General features: G+C 42.7%; 1 protein-coding gene across 1 annotated transcript in view; it reads right to left on the bottom strand.

Annotated features, from left to right (window-relative positions):
- Positions 1-17,745, bottom strand: part of LOC128255488 (irregular chiasm C-roughest protein) — a 125,559-nt gene that overhangs the window by 12,736 nt on the left and 95,078 nt on the right. Inside the window, exons 4-10 of the mRNA XM_052985126.1 lie at positions 17,357-17,534; positions 16,278-16,504; positions 15,383-15,539; positions 11,554-11,693; positions 10,812-10,941; positions 4,030-4,158; positions 3,414-3,614 (exon numbers count right to left, since the gene is read on the bottom strand). Of these exons, the coding sequence (XP_052841086.1) occupies positions 3,414-3,614; positions 4,030-4,158; positions 10,812-10,941; positions 11,554-11,693; positions 15,383-15,539; positions 16,278-16,504; positions 17,357-17,534 (1,162 nt within the window). The remainder of the gene's footprint in view (positions 1-3,413; positions 3,615-4,029; positions 4,159-10,811; positions 10,942-11,553; positions 11,694-15,382; positions 15,540-16,277; positions 16,505-17,356; positions 17,535-17,745) is intronic.

Genomic DNA, 17,745 nt, shown 5'->3' on the forward strand with positions numbered 1-17,745 from the left:
GCGCTGCCGAGAAGGCAAATTTCTACTACTGAGCTACTTTTGGCAACTGCCAGTTAACATATGCAGAGCTTGCCACGCCCCTCTCCGCACCCACCGCCCCCGCTCTCACACACACACACACAAACACACACACATACACTGTCAACAAGAAAACGCCCACATAAAGTTAACGACAGCGAACGAGGGCAAAATGAAACCTAAAAAAATGGCGAAATTGTGAGAGAAAATTGTTATTTAATTTGTGTGAGTGCTGAACATTTTTGCAGCTGCTGTTGCTCAAGTTCTTGCTGCAAAACTTTTTGCCCAGCACACGCACTAAACTTTAACACAAGCATAAATTTGGGCCCGCACAGATACTCCGGCGCCAAGTGTGTGTTGTGTGTGTGTGTGTGTGTGTGTGTGTATGCGTGTGTGTGTTGGTAAGTAAGTGCACTTTGCATTGGGGCCGCCACGAATCCTTTGGCTTTCTTCAAAATTCATATGCACATTTATTTTACTCGCAGCCCGCTTCTCAAGTAGCTGCATATGCAAGTAGGTGCAGCAGCCTCAGCTCCTTTGCTTATTTGTTGCATAATTTCCGCCCACCGCCGCTTTCTTTTTTTTCTTGGCTTAAACGAAGCGTAAAGGCAACACAGGCTGCAATTTCAAGTCACGGGTTCATTAGGAGGGCCCAGCAAAACAAAGGAGGGAGCAAAACTTTCATATGCATAATGAAGAAGACCCTCCACACCGCCTGCATCCCCCAATCGCCCAACTTCCGCTCGGACTAATCAAAAATGTCAACGAAGCAAATGATTGAGGCCATAATAATCCCTTTGTCATCGCTTTTTGGCCTTCTCCATTTGACTTGGTAATTATGGACAGGTAATCAGTGCAGCTCACGGTTTGAGGAGCGATTATACGGTTTTATTGGCTGGATGCTTGTAATGAAACTCAAGGGATCTTTGATTTTTCCTCTATTTTTTATGCATTGAAAAAAAATTTTCTGTCGATTTGATGATTTTGTGTTTTGTATGTAAATTAATAAAAGCACGAAAGAAATTTGGTCAATGAAATGTTTATATTCTCTATAAGTATTATTATTATTTTTTAAATGTTAAACTTTGTAATGAATGGAATCCCGGAAATGTATAATAAAGAATTGATAGTTTTATTAATTTTTTTTATGAATTTTTTATGCTGCCAAAAACCGAAATCGGATTCACCATAAATACTTATAGTTTAAGTAATTTAAATTTTACATTTTTATATTAAAAGTCAAATCAAAAATTAAATTTTGACCAGTGAAAAAGTTGTATTCTTTTCTTTTTTTCTGTTGACAAAAAAAGGCGAAACTTTGCAGACAGCCGGAGAAAACTTTTTCGGAGTTACTCCTTGTATTTTGTTTAATTTTACAAGCAAACACAAATAGTGGAAGTAACTAAAGCATCCTTTGGTTGCTTGGCCCACACACAACGCTTAACTGCGAAGCATTTTCTTCGTCTTTTGCTGCTCGACTCTGAATTTAATCTATTGTATGGCTGCACTGTCTCTTCGTTTTTTCTGTATCCATCCCGTTTTCTGTTATCCGGTCGTCTTTGACTGGAAGCCTGGGGAATCCTTTTGCCGTCTGCCACTTGATAAATATGACTATTTCACGCTTCCCTCTACCGACTAAACCCACTCCTGTTCCCTCTGCGTTGTTTATTTGCGTTAAGTGTTAGCAGCCACGCTTGTTCCAGCCCCAAACTCCCCGGGTCTCGCCATACCCATACCCATACCCATTGCCCGTTTCCACTTTCCTGGCTGCCTTGTATTTTGTTTATCTAGCACTCAATTTCGCAGTTTTAATGACAAACTGTCTTACCTTGAAATTGCATGCGGGAGCATTATAAGTGTCTCCGCTTCGTGTACAACACCCACATCGACCACCCACTTCTACTTCTACTTCTCGGTTCTCGGCCCTCTGTTCTCGGGCAAGGACTTTGTTTGATTGCTTGGCTTCGCTCGTCCGGAGATCTGGGAGCCACTGTGTGAGCTGAGCTGAGCTGCTTCATGTTTGGATTGCACTCGAGGGTAAGCTTGGCCAGGTCCTCGACTTGTCCCTGCCCCTCTTCCGCCACCCGGCCATTCTACGATTCGACCACTTGGCAAGTTTTATTGTCTCAATGTCCACTTGGCTTTTGGCCCCAAGACAACTTAATGCGCTTTGCTGCGAGTAGACAAGTGGAGGTGATCTGATGTTAAGTCAAAGCTAACGCGTTTTCCTTAATTTCCGGCAGCATGATTTCCAATTTTTCTTTCAAATTCCCTTACACTTGTCGTATACTTAATATCTGGCAATACTCAGAAGAAGAGAGGAAGTGCGCAGGCTGATTGGAATTGCCTTTCGCAATGTCATCAATCATGCGTCGTTTTCCACACGCCCAGGCAAAGATTTTGACAAGTGTCAATGCGACAAGAGGACGAGCGATAAGCCCGACTATAAAGGAGCACAAAAAACACAGAAGCCGGTGGACTGGGGGAAACTGGGGGAAAAAGAGCGAAATCGTTGGGGAAAATCACATGCAAAGTAAAATGTCGAACTTCTGACAGCAAGAAAATAAAACTTTTCATTTGTTTTCCTTTGCTCTGCCGTGTCCCGAAACTGCTGTCAAAGTTTTTAATGTTTTTAACTCCTCGCTGTCACCTGAGCAGCCACCCATTCGGAAAAAACCACCCACACAGTGCCATCCACAACCATGTCCACTGAAAAGTCAACCGAAACTGGGCCACACCCAATTTCTGGTGCTTCAGCTTCACTTCTTTGATTGGGCTGCCGGGTCACCGGGGGTAAGGAAAATCTTTGAGAGGTGTGACTAACTCTCCAGCGACCATGAAGAATATGAATTCACAAACTAAAACGAATTATATTGTATTTTATGTCAGGTGTCTGCTTTTCGACAAACATCATTTATTTATACCAATCAAAATGGCACCTAATAGAAATTCACCGCTTTGTAAATATACGAAATCTAATTTAAATGTGAATATAGAAACGACCAATCATGTCTGATGAATATTTTAATCTATTTTAAAAACTTTTTTTAATAAAACTAATATATGCAAAAGTTAATTTTATATTAACTCCGCTTTATCAAAGTCGAAATTTAAATGTATCAATGAATAAAATGCCTATTAATAAAAGGTTGGTGTCCTTGGCAAAGCTACTAAAATTCTAAAACTGATTTGAAGACTTTTTAGAATGGTAAAATAATGTATTTTATTCAGCAATTAACACGTTTTCTGACTGCAGCCATTAACCGAAATGGAAACACATTAATTTTATGTAGGAAAATGCCTTCTTCCCAAAGTTCATTCCCATTAAATTTGGGTTTTCGCCACCGTGCAATATCTTAGGGCCTAGATAGAATAGTATGTTTTGGTTCACTCACCCTTCACAGAGACCGTGACGCTCTGCAGGACCTCCAGCTTCTTCTTGTTAGTCGGGGACTGGCCCACGCACTTGTACATGCCCGCATCCTGGTACATGACGTCCTTCAGCGAGAACTGGCCGATGGGCTGGCTGCTGCCATAGCCAAGGCCACGCAATCGGGCCGAAATGGGGTCCAAGTGCGACCAGCAGCCCAGGGAGCCTAAAACGAGGGAGGCGGGAGCCGAAATGAAAGCCAGTGCATAATTTAATTAATTGACTTCCAGGAACGACCCGGCACGCAAGTTTTAATTTCTTTAATTGATGCGTCACTCCCGCAGACGCCGAGCCATTTGTCTATCTTCGCATTTGGCCGAAAGTCAGCAAAGTAAATTGCACGCATAATTAATTTCCAATTGCGCTAATTAATGAAGAGGCGCACAAAAGGCCACGACTACTACGACTCGCTTCGATCGAACGAAAGTAAAATGTAAAATGTAATTACAGACCAGACGCATTTGTCATTCCAAATGGGCCAAGAATTTCGGCAGTTTTGCCCCCGCCCAAGGAGCTGCCTTGCCTTTGAAGTTTTGAGCCTTCGGCAAGTTGGTAGTTGGCCGTTGGCTTAGAAAGCTTACCTTGTGGACACTGCAGGGTAACCGCTCCGCCCAGCTGCACTTCCAGCTGCCCCTTGTTGGGATTGTGCGAGGCAGCTGCCACGGAAACATCCTGATCATCCGGCTCCGAGGTCACATCCACCGAATCGACTGAAAAGGCAAAAAGACACAAAGCAGAAGCCGTCAGTTAAAGCTGCAAACTCCAGACCACATGTGGGCTAAGCATACACTGAGAGTAAAACTGGTTAGGTAGGTCAATTTCTTCAGTTAGTTTTTTTAATATTCATACGACTTTTTAAATGTAACACAATCAATAACGATCAATTGTGTTTGTTATTTAGGGGCTTATATATTTAATACACTCCCGATCATATTCATTTTATTAATATTACCTTTTTATTAATTTTATTTAAAGAACATAATAGGAAATTTAATTAAGATTTAAAAAACAAATATCATTTTAACCAGCGTTACCATTATATTGTATAAATGTTTTACTCTTCTCTAAGAACTGGAGTAAACTATATAATGTATCTATATTTTCTTTCGGTTGATCTATGTCGCAATAAATAATGTAAAATGAAAAATAGTTGAATCGAAATAAATAATGTATATTGAAAAATCTTTGAATCGTTTATCACAAAGAAACCAATTTTCTTGCTGTGCACAACCAAGGGCTGTTGGCAATTGTCAAATGTGACAATATTTCAATGACAGAGCCAGCAACAAATTGCTGACGCGATGCGAACACCTGAGTCACTCCGCAATGAGTTGTCACTTCCGTTTTGATGCCAACTAAAAGTGAAAATCGCTGCTCAGCTAGCTGGAAAATTGCCTGAGCTGCAATCTTCGTTGCCGAAAATTCATAAATACATATATTTTATGCCCGTTTCCGGGGCCGGGAAGAGGCCACAACGATGCTCCATTCTAATTTCGAGGCAAGGAATGGGGAGTGGGGACTGGGGAGTGAGAAATGGGGGAGCGGGCGGTGCCACACACTCGCATATTTTCCACTTGCCTTGCCGGCAGCTGGAGCTTTAAATTTCAGGACGTCCTTTGTGCGGCGTACTTTATGGCGCTGTTCATATTACGGTATAAATAACAATTTGCCTGACATGTGCCTAAAAGTATGCGGCCAGGAGCCGCCTTTGTCTGCCACCGGATATCATAACAATAAGTTGCCAAGTGGCGACCTGGCGGAGAAAAATGCGACGATGGCGATAAAGGCCCTGAAAGGCCGTCCAAGGTGCATGATGCTGGTCCAAACCGTCGGGAATCACCTCATGAAAAGCTCCTCGGGGCGACGACCGTCAAATTAGCAGACCCAAAAGTGAGCCGCACAATTAACACAAACTACTAATTACCGGGGGAGCCGCGAGCAACTTAAATCGAAGGCGAAACCCCCAAACTTCTGAGGGCTGTGATTCAAAGGGGGTGTGCCCTGCGAGGGGGGAAAGTGAGACAATTAATTGTAAGCTCCTTTTGCCATAGAGACCCCTCGTCGCATGTCAATCAAGCGAAGGCAGCCACCCCTCGACCAGGGTTTTATTGCTGACAATGGCAAAAGACCTCCCCTCGGCAGACGGGCGTGTTACTTAGTCAAAATCACGTAGTTATAAAATTTTTTATTGCCCAACACAAAGGCGGACAAGGGCGGCGTCGCTCAAATTGACAACTTCAATGGCCAGCAGGGGATCGCGGAGTGCGAATACTCGTGTTCTGTTGCAGCTTTGACTGAAATAAGAACCCTCTGTCCCGGCGCCTCGGCGAAAATGTCTAATGAGCTCAGCTCGTCTCGGCTCAACTGACAGACATTTGTCATTGGCCAAAAGCTGGCGGCGTGTTCTGAGGCGGTACGATAAGAGAAGTATCTTTAAGAGTCGGCAGAGGCAGAGGCAGAAGCAGAGAAAAATCCTTGAAATTGCCCATCAATTTGGCTCATATCTGTAATATGCCTTCCAATACTCTATTTAGACATTTTAAAGGGGCTTAAAGGAAATTTACAACAGTAAAAAACTTAGTATTTAGTAAACCTGCCTCGAGTATGGAAGGAAAATAACATTTTCTTGTTAATCTTAAAAAATGTTAATTTGAATTTGTTATATATCAGTGGGGGTTTCTTGCAATCTCTTCTTATCAACTCAAAGGGCAAAGATGACAATATGGAACTGATACAGTTGTGAGTTTTTCTGTACACACCCCAAAGGAGAAATGACTAAGAGTCTGGAAAAAAGCTGTCAATGGAACATTATTAAATGACACACGCTCTTATTGTACTCGGCTTAGAAATCGATTCCTTTCTCCGACCCCAAAAAATAAACTCCTTCAATATTTTCCCAAGTTTTGCTGCACACACGCTCGCATTCATAATTTCAGCACTTGTTTCACGCATATTTCACTGAATGGCCATTCATAAAAGTGTCCTCCCACACCTCGACGCACTTTGGCAAAAGCAAAAGGAAAACAAATAAACAAAGGCAAACAAATGGGCATCGAGTACCGCCCATATGGCGACACTGAAGCAGATTGAGAGAGAAAGGTCCTTGGAAATGAGGGAAAGGGATTCTCACCGCATATCTTTTGGGGCCTCGACGAGGCACACTCGAATAAATCCCAACTCATAACAACAGCAAATATGAAGGGCAAACGGCAAACAGTAAACAGTGCTGCAAACAGGGAGAATCAATGTGCCGGGGGCAGACTGAAGAGTTTGCCCGATTCTGGCCACCAATCATTAATCATAACGCATCATCATCAGCCATGTTGGCGTTTCGCCTTCAAGGATTCCGGCTACTCGGTGGATGGTGGATGGTGTATGGTGTTCGCCTGTCACTTCCAGGGATCCCCTGAGAACTGAGAACTGCCGAACTGCCGAACTGCCGAACCCTCACAGAGTGTATCGATGTGTCGACACATCCTATCCCCTGTCCAAAGTGTGAATATGACGGGCGAGCGTGATCCATAAATCCTTCAACTAAACTGCAAACTTTCACTCTCAATGGGGGGGGGGGCGGAAAATGAATAGTGCTTCCAACGGAAGGGTGTTTTAGCAGCTTTTTTCGCTTGCAATTTTCATTAGCACTCCTTGCTCATCCCCCCACCCCCAGATTAATTTGCATTTTTTCCGCTGGCTCTCCATCTTCGTAGTTAGTCATGAATATGAAGGAGGCCGGCGAGAGGCAGCGCCATCATCATCATCGTGGCAACAATCAGCTTAACTTACAAGCTGCATAAACAGCCAGCGGAAGCGGCAGAGAGTAAACTCTGGCTGCAGTGATTGCATTTGTGTCTTGGTTATAAATTTTAATTTTCCCCCTGCAGCCCGACGAAGTCGCAAGACTTTCAGCGAACACGCGATTAATTTGCAATGAGTTGAAATTGAAGATGATGGCAGTGATGGCAGTGGATGTGAGATGCAGCGGGCATAACAGGGGATTTCAGAAGATATTGGGTTCTTTTGAGTTGCAAATTGGTGGGGCACAGTCGAAGACACTTTGTCTTGCTCCATGCTCCATATCCATAAAAGATAATCTCTCGACAAATTTACGTTTGTGCCATCGAGGCGAAGAGAAAAGTTTGTGGCCATAAAAAATACTTTACTCGAAGACATTTGTTCGCAATGAGATTTTAATATTTCTTTAAGTTGAGCAGAAAAAAGGGACCCAGTCCAAATGAGATTCGGTTTCATTTGAGGCAACGGCAAATAAAATTTTATTGAAAATCTTTGCCCAAGGACGAGCGACCCTCCACACATACCGAAACATAATCGCCGGCTATAAAAACAAAGGCAGCAAACAAAAAAACTAATAATCGTGCGCGCCGATAAACACAGAAATTCAAGTTGGCCAAAGGACATGGAGCACGACATGGGACATGGGACATGGGACATCTCATAAGGGCAGGGACGAAATAAACAATAAAGTTAAACCGCGATAACCAGCATGACAGAGGATAATGGATAGCATGGCCCAGGACCCACCATGCCAATCGCTGGAGTTGGGGCGTAAGAAATGGCTCGCAATGAAAATGCTTACGATAGCGTGTAGAATTAAATTTTATTGTAATTCGCCTTCAGTTCGGCACGGCTCGAGTGTCCCGCCCCATTGGGACTCGTTTTTCTTTCTGCTTGAAAAGCTGTGCTTGGTTCTCCTCCTGAGTGGTTGACAATGTGGCCGAGTCCTTGTTGTGGTGCGGCGGTGCATTTTCTTGACAGTTGGCCCGGCCAATTATTTCAGTGCGAGGCGAATGCAATTTGCACTTGGTTTTCGGGGGCTGGGCTAACCGCAAAAGCGTCTCTGGAGAATTAGAAGCTGTTAGCTACTCGAAAATCAACGATTTATATTTGATTTGATAAGAGGTCTTAGGAAATGTTTCTTTCATTTCATTAAAATCGACTTAACTACATTTTACGTTTAAGAGAAAGTTGTACACTTTTGAAATTATGTTAAATAATAATTTATTTATTAAAAAAAAACTCACTAACAACTTTGGGTATGAGCAAAATACTTAAACCAATTTAACTTTTCTTCTTTAAATGTATTTTAAGTTAAATTATTTAAGATAGTTTACAATTCCCTTTGAATATAGCTTAAAACTAAAGAATAAAATTGGAAACTTAAAAGAGCAAAGATGTTATCATATGAAAGCCCCTCATCTAATTCTACAAATCGGTACCTAGTGAGCCACACACAAATCAAACCAGCACTCGCTTCTCTCACACACCCATAAGGTGTATTAAGTTTATGAAGGACATGTGTGGCATTTTGCTTGACTTGGGAAACTTTCACTAATTGCACATTGTTCGAGCGAACGTCATGCAGGCCACTCAACATTAATTAGCCCCAATGAGAACTTTAACTCATTAATGAGGCTGGCAAACAAAACTTTGGTCAATGGCCCTGGCTTACTAAACTACACCTGAACGCATGTTTCCACTTTGGCCAAGTTTTATTCCCGGTCTTGAAGGCCAGGACTCGGCGTCACGCTCGACGCTCCTGTTGACGTACGTGTCAAATTAGCGACGTTTTAACAAGCTCGCCTTGTCCCGTGTCCCGTGTCCCGAGTCCTGTGTCCTGTGTCCTCAGCCATGAGTAGTGAGGGCATCCAGACGGGCGAATCAATCACGCGAAAGTGGCCGGCGCAGAAAACTTTGAGCAACTGCGTCAAATTGCCTACTTTTGTGGGTCCTCCGCATTCCGGATTTGGGGCCCCCAGCTTTTCTTTTTTCGCTGTTCCTTTGGCTTTTGGCTGGGCATCGCTGATTGCTTTTTCATTGCAGCTTGTCGGCGTTGTCCTCGTTGTTGTCGACAGCAAAGTTTTCCTTTCCTGCTACCTGTGCGCCTCGCCGCCGCTTTTCCAGCTCAATGGCGAGTTGCGAGAAGGCGCAGAGGAAACATATCGCCAGCAATTAAGCCCGCATTCAAACGTCTGTCTGGGATTTGGGATGCTCAATGCTCCATGCTGGATGTTCGATGCTCGAGGGGAGCCTTTCTCACTTAAATGCGATTTATCAGTGTTTTTTTTTTCTCCAGCCGCCATTTATCATGGGTCGTGCAGCTGTTTTATAGTTTATGACAGGCAAGTCGTGTCTTTGCCGCTACCATATCTTATAAGCGATAGGTATGGCACACATATAGAAGGACGCCTGTTGTCACAAATGGGGTTTAGATGCCGACTGCTGCCAGTTGGATTTGCCATTTCGGCAGTTTGCTGGAGTTCGATAAAACGTTTTACAAATTGATTTATGTGCTTAACATGTTGCCAGCTCAGCGTCTCTCACAATTAGATTTCGCTGGAAAATGCGGAGGAAAAGTTTTCCTTTCTGGCGGCCCCACATCAATCATCGATAATGTCGATGGGGCGGCCGTCTGCGTCACTTCTTGGCCTTTTTCCGTTCTGTTTTTATTAATAAAGCATTTGTTTTCCCCATAATGAGCAACGACAGGCTGCTGTCAGGAGTGGCGCAAAAAATCTCTCCCCAGGGACGAGGCCCATCGTGATCCTGATCCCTGCGTCGGCATAAAAAAGTGCCAACACTTTGTCAAGTTGTTATTACCAATATTTTATTTCTCTAGTTGGATTTTCTGTGCCGTTTTTTTTTTTTCTTTGTAATGATTGATGGACGAGCTTAGGGGGACGAAGATGGATTTTGCAGTGCATTTTTCGACTCCTTGAGAGCTCTTCTGCGATTGCATTTGCCGCCTAATGAGGCTGCAAATGAGTTTTCCCTTAGCCATATAATTCGATTTGGCGGTTTGATGGCTGCTTTTAGGCCGCCTGTCACAGGCGAAAATTCAATAAAAATATTTACCAGCATTAACACGCGTTGAGTGCATAAAGTGCCATATTCCTCAGGCCCAAAAAATATAAAGCCCAACCCGCAAACGAGAAAATATTGACAGCAAAATGGCGCGTAAGCATAAATAGTATAGGAAAAGTGGGGTGAAGGGGACGGACACCCACTCAATGCCAGTGCCAATGCCAATGCCAATGCCAATGCCAATACCAATGAAATTTGCCACATTTTGCATATGACAGAGGGTGGCGCCACAAGGCGCCTCGCCAAGTGGCAAGAACATCCCCGAAAAAATCACACCGAATATTGTCCTCAGCGCCATGTGCGAGTGTCGTAAAATGTTCGCTGATTTTTGGTCGTTTTTTCAGGGGTGTTACAAGTAATTTTACAGGCACAAACTAATGGGCAAAATATTATCACGCGCCATTTTAAGGCAATTTCACGCATACGCGGTCTAATTTACGGGCTTACTGCTGAAAGTGGGAGTTTGAGTGGGAGTACTACTCACATCGCACGCTGAGGTAATAGCCAATCGACGAGTACTGGAAGTTGAGGTGCCGGGACGTGCACTTGTACCAGCCGGAATGTTCACGCCTTATCGAGGTGAAGTTGAGGAAACCATCGCCCGTTTGCGGCACCTGCAATAATCGAGAAATGGTAAATCAGAATGTGAGCACTTCGGCGTGGTAATGGTAGATGGGAAATGCGAAATGGGAAATGGGAAATGAGTTTGGCTCGTTATGCGTAAACAATTTTTGGTGATTAAGGCAAGGCAAATAGTTTCGCACAAGTTTGGGCCTCGCCAGGTAGCGACAACTGCACGAAAATCCATTAAAACTTGCTCCTTACCCAAAAATCACACAAAAGGCCGAGAAACGATGGGCGGCCTACGATTGCACCACGCTTTTCTCACTTTTCCCATTTTTAACACACAGAAAAAAATGTAGCTGCTTGCTTGGCAGTGGTAAATATATATTGATTGAAAAAAAAAATTCATTTACAAATTTAATCTAAGGTCCTTTTACAGAGATAAAAATGATATTTCTATGTCGCTTCTGATGTTGAATAAAGTTGAATTTATTTGTCTGTTATTTTTCGGTAGTTTTAATACATAAAACAATAAGATTTTATTTGGTTTGTCATTCTCCCGTTAGTCGTGACATAGATGTGAAATTTAAAATATATTTCCCTTCTTGAATTGATTAGAGCCAAACTTTTTCCTGTGCATTATTCAGGGTCCCCAAACTCACCGGCGTGTCACCATCGTCCTTCTGCCAACGGGGAGTACTCGGGGGATTGGAGTCGACGTCGCACTTGAGGCTAACTTCGATGCCCTCGCGGAGTGGATAACCGAAGCCAGGTGTGCGCGAGATGGCGAAGGAGGGCGTGTCTGCAATGAGGACAGATGGTTATTTCGGCTTGACTTTCTGCAGATTTTCGGCGCCATCACCGACTAGTAGTCTATGGCAACATCAACAAAATAGTTTTTTAATTAAAAAATTACTCAAAAGAAGGGATACGCAGTGGCGGGCGGCAAGAAAGAAAAACTTTTATAATTAAACTAAATGCAAATGTTAGGCTAAGAGTGGTGAATCTTCCCTGTATTGGGCTGTCTGAAGGTAAATAAGAAAGCGGTAGTTGTAACTCGAATTGTGTGAGGATTTCTTATTTAACTTTAACATTATGCAAATGCTTACTAGCTTTGTTTTAAATTTATATACATTTTTGAGCCGACTACAAAGTGTTCTTTCTAAATGATCAGTCAAATTAACAAGGGATATTACAAAAAAGAATCATGAGTTTATGGTCAACAAAAAAGTATTAAAAGGTAAACAAATGGTGTATTAAATTGTATTTTATGCCAGTGTCAGTTTTGTTTTCTAAACATCTAATTTTCCATTTGCGCTATTTGCTAATTGACTCTGAAATCAGGTAAACATGAAGTTCAACCTGACAGCATTCAATTACCAGCGTAACATGTGTCAATTATTACAGCGTTTAATTCTGAGTTCGCCGACAAAATTACTTAGTTAGCGGCATTCAATTCACACCTCCAGTCTGTTATGCCCTTTATTTCAGCATCCACAACCCCATACACGGCTTATTCAAAAGTAATTCGATATTCGATTCAAAATACAACTTCGATTTCAATCCCAAACTGCCAATCACAAATCCATTCAGTGCATGTCAAAAAGCCATCGACAAAATGTAAATCTAAATGTAAATGTAAATAATGGGATCGCCCCGCCCATGCAGACATGTGCACTTCCATTCAATGCATATTCATAGGCATAAATCAAATGTTTTTTAATTAGTACTGCCCATTTGGCAGGTTCTGGCCTAGCCGAACCGATCCGTTCCGAACTGAGCCAACTGAAACCAAACCAAAATATGCTATCCAAATGGGCTTGCATTCATTTCAATCTTTTCAATTTTTCGGCGCACCAGTCGCCTTTGTGGCCTTTTGTAACTAATACAATTTGATTAGGCGCCCGGAATGGGTCTGTAGATGCCAAGGGACAAATGAAATTTGTTTGTCGGTTGTTTGCCAAACTATTCAATAGAGTTTCGGAACTGGTTGGTATATGTGTTTTTGTACGACCAGCAGACAGCCGTCAGTCGTCAGACATCATACATATTTATGAATGGACTGGCACATATATACGTATATAGACGTGGTCCATCAATTTGTTGACTGAAAGTGGGGCCCCCAAATGCTTGAAAATTGTTTAACTGTTTGCGAATATTGTGTTCAGGCAAAGTTCAAGCAATTAGTGTGGAAACTGTTTGTGAAACAAACGTACAGTTTTAAATAACATATGCACATTGGCATCTTCTGAAATTGCTCAAATTAAAAGCAAAATATGGGCCTTAAATGATTCTATTTGAAATGGAAACCTAAATATTTCCTTTGAGTCGCTTAGTTGAATTTTCCAGGCTTAAATTGTTCAGCATTGCGGGACGCAGTGATCCCTGTCCATGTCCTTGATTCGCCTGTCAACTGTCTGCATAAAAATGCGCAAATTAAACGCAGCCAGCATTTCAGATACCAGCTCGTCGGATGCGGATACAATGTCTATGGCCCAGCTATGGCTATGGCAAATGCTCTCATGTGTGTGCATTTTAATTTATACAAGCGCAAAGAAAGGGAGCGGGAATAATAAAAGGAAAAACAGGACGAACTTGTTCCTTCTTTTGTTGAGCGCCCGGAAAACGTTGTGGTTGTTCTTGTTGCCGCTGTTATTATTGTTTGAGGCCTTGTGCTGCTGTTGTTATTGCGGTTTTTGCAATTTTCATGCCTGGCCAAAGCCAAAGCCCACACACCCGTACCCGTACCCTTGCCCGTACCCAGCACACACACCTACAAACGAAAACATCAAGGACTCACCGCCATGCAAATCCCACACGGCTTTTCTATATTTTCCAATCATTTTCATGGGCTCTCCACTACCTGGGCATGGCATTTGTCATGGCATTATGCGGCTTCACGGGCGTTAATAAAGCAAATAACTGTGGTTCGTCCCCGGATCCTGGCGCTGATTGAGACCCTCCTCAGGGCTAGGACCTGATGTCCTGATGTTTTGGCTGATGCCAGAGAACGTGTGTGCGGCTTTTTGCTGCCAATTAGTGCTAGTCTTCCAATTGTCGCATCGCCCCATCGACCGGGCCGGGCCATTGGCATTGATTCCCAATTGCATGTCCAGTTGCGTCACTTTTGCGGTGCCCACAGGACTACTACTATCTTTATTTCCCGGTTTTGTTGTGGCTGCCTGTGGCATGTACGTATGTGTGAATGCATGCCCACCTCGATGGGTCACGAATCGGGCGGCAATACAGGGTTTCCTTTAAAGTGATCCTATTGTTATGCGGCTGACATTTTGTTGGCAAAGCGGTGCTTTTAGTGTAGCCATCAAAGCGATCAAAGACTGTTGGGCGTTTCGACTTATACACAAAAACTATCAATTTACTCTTTATATAATAATTATAAGAATAAAGAATTCATTAGTCTCTTAACGAATCGTAAGTTTAAGTCCCAATAAAGCTGCGGAAATAAAAACTACAGTCCTGTCCGTTTAATATACCTCCCCTCTTCTTCGACACCTTCTTATATTTAAGCTAATTGGGAGCCCAGCAATCCTCTCGGGTCTCGACTTTCCATTAATTCCCTTCTTTTCTCTGCAGCTTTTGTTCCTTGCATTTCAATTGTACAAAGGCGTCCTTTTACCAACTGTCGCGCTTTTCCTTTCTCGAGCCTTCGCCGAGTTTCATTGCAATTTGATTTCATTTTTCTTTCTGTTTCCTCCTTTTTTTGTCGTTTCAATTAATATAATTTCACCTTTGCTTTCAGTTACTCCACTGACTTTGTTCACTGCAGGTGCATAATAATTTTCCCTGTTGTTTTATACTCTGCCCAAGTCGCCCTCAGCTCGGCATTCTGGCCATAGCTCTTGTCCCGGCTTGTGGCGTGTGTTAACTTTGGCAATTTAACTTTTCAATCAACATTTACTTTTTGGTTTTCACTTTTATTTACATCATTCCACTCTCGTTTTTGGCCCTTCTTGATGTAATTAAACCAAGTGAGATATACGCCCTGTTTGAGTTTTATTAAAAAGTTTTTATGACCTTTGTTTGATGACTCACTGAGGCATTTGTCATTTCTGGAATAATTGTAGTGCTTACCTAAGGAATTTTCGAATTTTTTGTTATAGAAGTTGGTGTCTAAGGAAGAAGGAAGTTGTTGTGAACGTGTTCTTTAATTTTCCTCAAGCTTAAGTTTCATCAAATAAAATCTGGTAAATCCTTAAATGTTATATAATAAAAATAAAAGTTATGCACCTCGCCATTAAACTCCATATTTTGGTATTTGCCTATCTGAAACTCGACCAACTTTAGATTTAAAGCTTCTGACTTAACTTCTTTAAATCATTTAACTTCTTTAAAATAAATGAAAGTATTTCAAAATAGGAGAATAAAAAGTATTAAAAACTTGTAGGTGGTTAAATAATAAACTTAGAAAGCAAGATTACATATTTAAATGAAAGTTTTGATTGAAAAGATTTAATAAATATCTCAGCTTACATTGCACATCCAGCAGAAGCGAGGCGTTTTGGCGAATCTTCAGCGTGGGATGTTCCATGACGCACAGTATCCGAGCGTTGTGATGGGCTCTATAGACGGCCGGTAGTCGGGCCTCGCTCTTCGCCCCACTGTTGATTTTGTAGCCGTCTTTGTCCAACTGCAATGGAACGGGGCGGAGCTCAATGAAATTGCCATTCAAATTTAATGCTAAACTCTGGCAAATTGGGCCAAATGACAGGCGGCGGCGTATCGGGTGGCCAATTAGTCAGGCCTGTTATCAGCGCGACATCATTAATTTAAATTAAAGTCCAAGGGCAAGGACACCCACCCACATAGTGCTCCATGGACCACCCACTGGCTGTGGCTTTTGCATGGAAATTTTGTTGGCACAGTTTTCAATCAATCATCGGGGGGCGGAGTGGGCGTGGGTGGCATGAGGTTAGGTTTGTGACCAGCCGAACACGCAAATTTGTGGCTTTTAGGGTCCGAGCGACAAACACACAAGACACTGCCAGTGGATGTGTGTTTGACAGGTGGATGTGGAGGGGTAGGTGGGGTAAGTGAGTGGGAGTTAGTCGAGCTGACTGAACACTCCTGCATTGCTCGACCAAAATGTCTGCTTTTCATTATGCTCGAGTGCAAGACAAACAAATTTCGGCCCAACCGCAAACTGGGTCCAGCCAGTCGTCCGGAAAAGCCGTTGTTTGAGCCGGGAGCCGCTGTTAGCCACACCTAATGTGTTTGCCAACCGAACGGCCAGACGGCCAGACGGCCAGCCGGCCGGCCGGCGATTCTGTGGTTTTTCCACTCCAGCTCAAACAGCCATTACCAAACCCAGTCGCACGGCCCGCCACTTGTCACCCATCGGGCTGAATGCATTGCCCCGGCTGCTTACCTTCTCGCCCTTGATCTCCTCCAGCTCCAGCACCTCGGCGGACACCTTCTGGGCATGCCGGTCCACGCCCGGACTCAGGAGCACCTCCCAGGTGAGCGTGGGTCGCGGATTGCCGCCCTCGCTCACGCAGGCCAGGTTCAGCTCGGAGTTCTCCTTCACGGGCACGAACAAGTTGCTGGCGTCCAGGCGGCGCGAGTCGATCAGCAGATACGGCGGCTTGGGACGATCTATAGAAATAATGCGAATAAGACAAGGACAAGTTGATTATATCACATCCTTATTAAAGAAATTTTAAACTTATAAAGTAAAAAAAACGTAGAACGCTTGACATATGTTATTTAATAATTTCATTAAATGCAAGTTACATTTTGCTCTCGATCTTTTATATTTAATACATATTGTTTTTTCTTTATTTTTTAATATTTTTATCTAAAATATTTTATCTAAAATCAAAAATTAAGATTGTGAAAATCCAAAATTGGTACACGTTAACATACAAAATTTTAAATAAACATTTTTCAAAGTTTCTCATTTAACTATTTTCAAAATTGATGCATTTAAATGAAAGAGGGACTATTTTAAATCGAATATTTTCCACACTTAATTAAATGTTTAAGTATTAAATATTTGATATAATGGCTTAATATTACATTTAAATATTAAATATAAAATGGTGAATTCAATAGTTTGATACATATTTTAACTATTCAATTTTTTTTATAAGTGTAAAAATACAGAAATTAAGGTACAATAAAGATTAATGTTTTAGCACAGACTAACACATTTTGCTCAAGAGTAGGTAATCTCAGAATATGTGTTCAAAAAGCTAAAATTTGCTTTAATTAAAAAGTGAAAATTTCCTTGTTTACCAATTTGGAGACCACGGCATTATCTTTATTTCACGAAAGCATTTTGGCCATAAAAGCGAGCATAATGACAAGCGCCATAATATTCGCTAAGTTGGCCGCGTCGCCGGCTAATTTGGCAAATGGAACGACCTCTTTTATATTTTCGCAAAGCTGTTGGCCAAGTCGTGACTGCCCCGGCGAAAGGGGATATTCCGTGGACGGGATACTCACCCAGGACGACCAGCTTGACGGGTCGGGCGTTCTCCGTGTAGCGCCTGGTGTTCTCCGCCTCGCACTGCCACTTGCCGTCGTCCTCGAGCATGACATTGGTGATGGTTAGTGCGCCATTAGCCTCCTTGATGAAGCGGTAGTCGGTGACGCGGGACGTGCGGTCCATGGCGTGGACCACCTGAAACGGGGAGGAGGGAAGACGAGATCGCAGGGATAAGTTTGTGCAGCGTTAAAACTAATGTCACTGTCGGAATTATGCAAAGCGCCTTTTGAAACTTTTAATGCAGCGCATTAAATGCCCATAAATCCTCCCGTTAAACGCAATTCGCCACTATCCTCCCCTCTGTGATGGGACGCAACAATTGCATTTAATGTTTTCATATCCATTT

Source organism: Drosophila gunungcola (genome assembly GCF_025200985.1).
Source record: "Drosophila gunungcola strain Sukarami chromosome 2R unlocalized genomic scaffold, Dgunungcola_SK_2 000011F, whole genome shotgun sequence".
Taxonomy (NCBI): Eukaryota; Metazoa; Arthropoda; class Insecta; order Diptera; family Drosophilidae; genus Drosophila; species Drosophila gunungcola.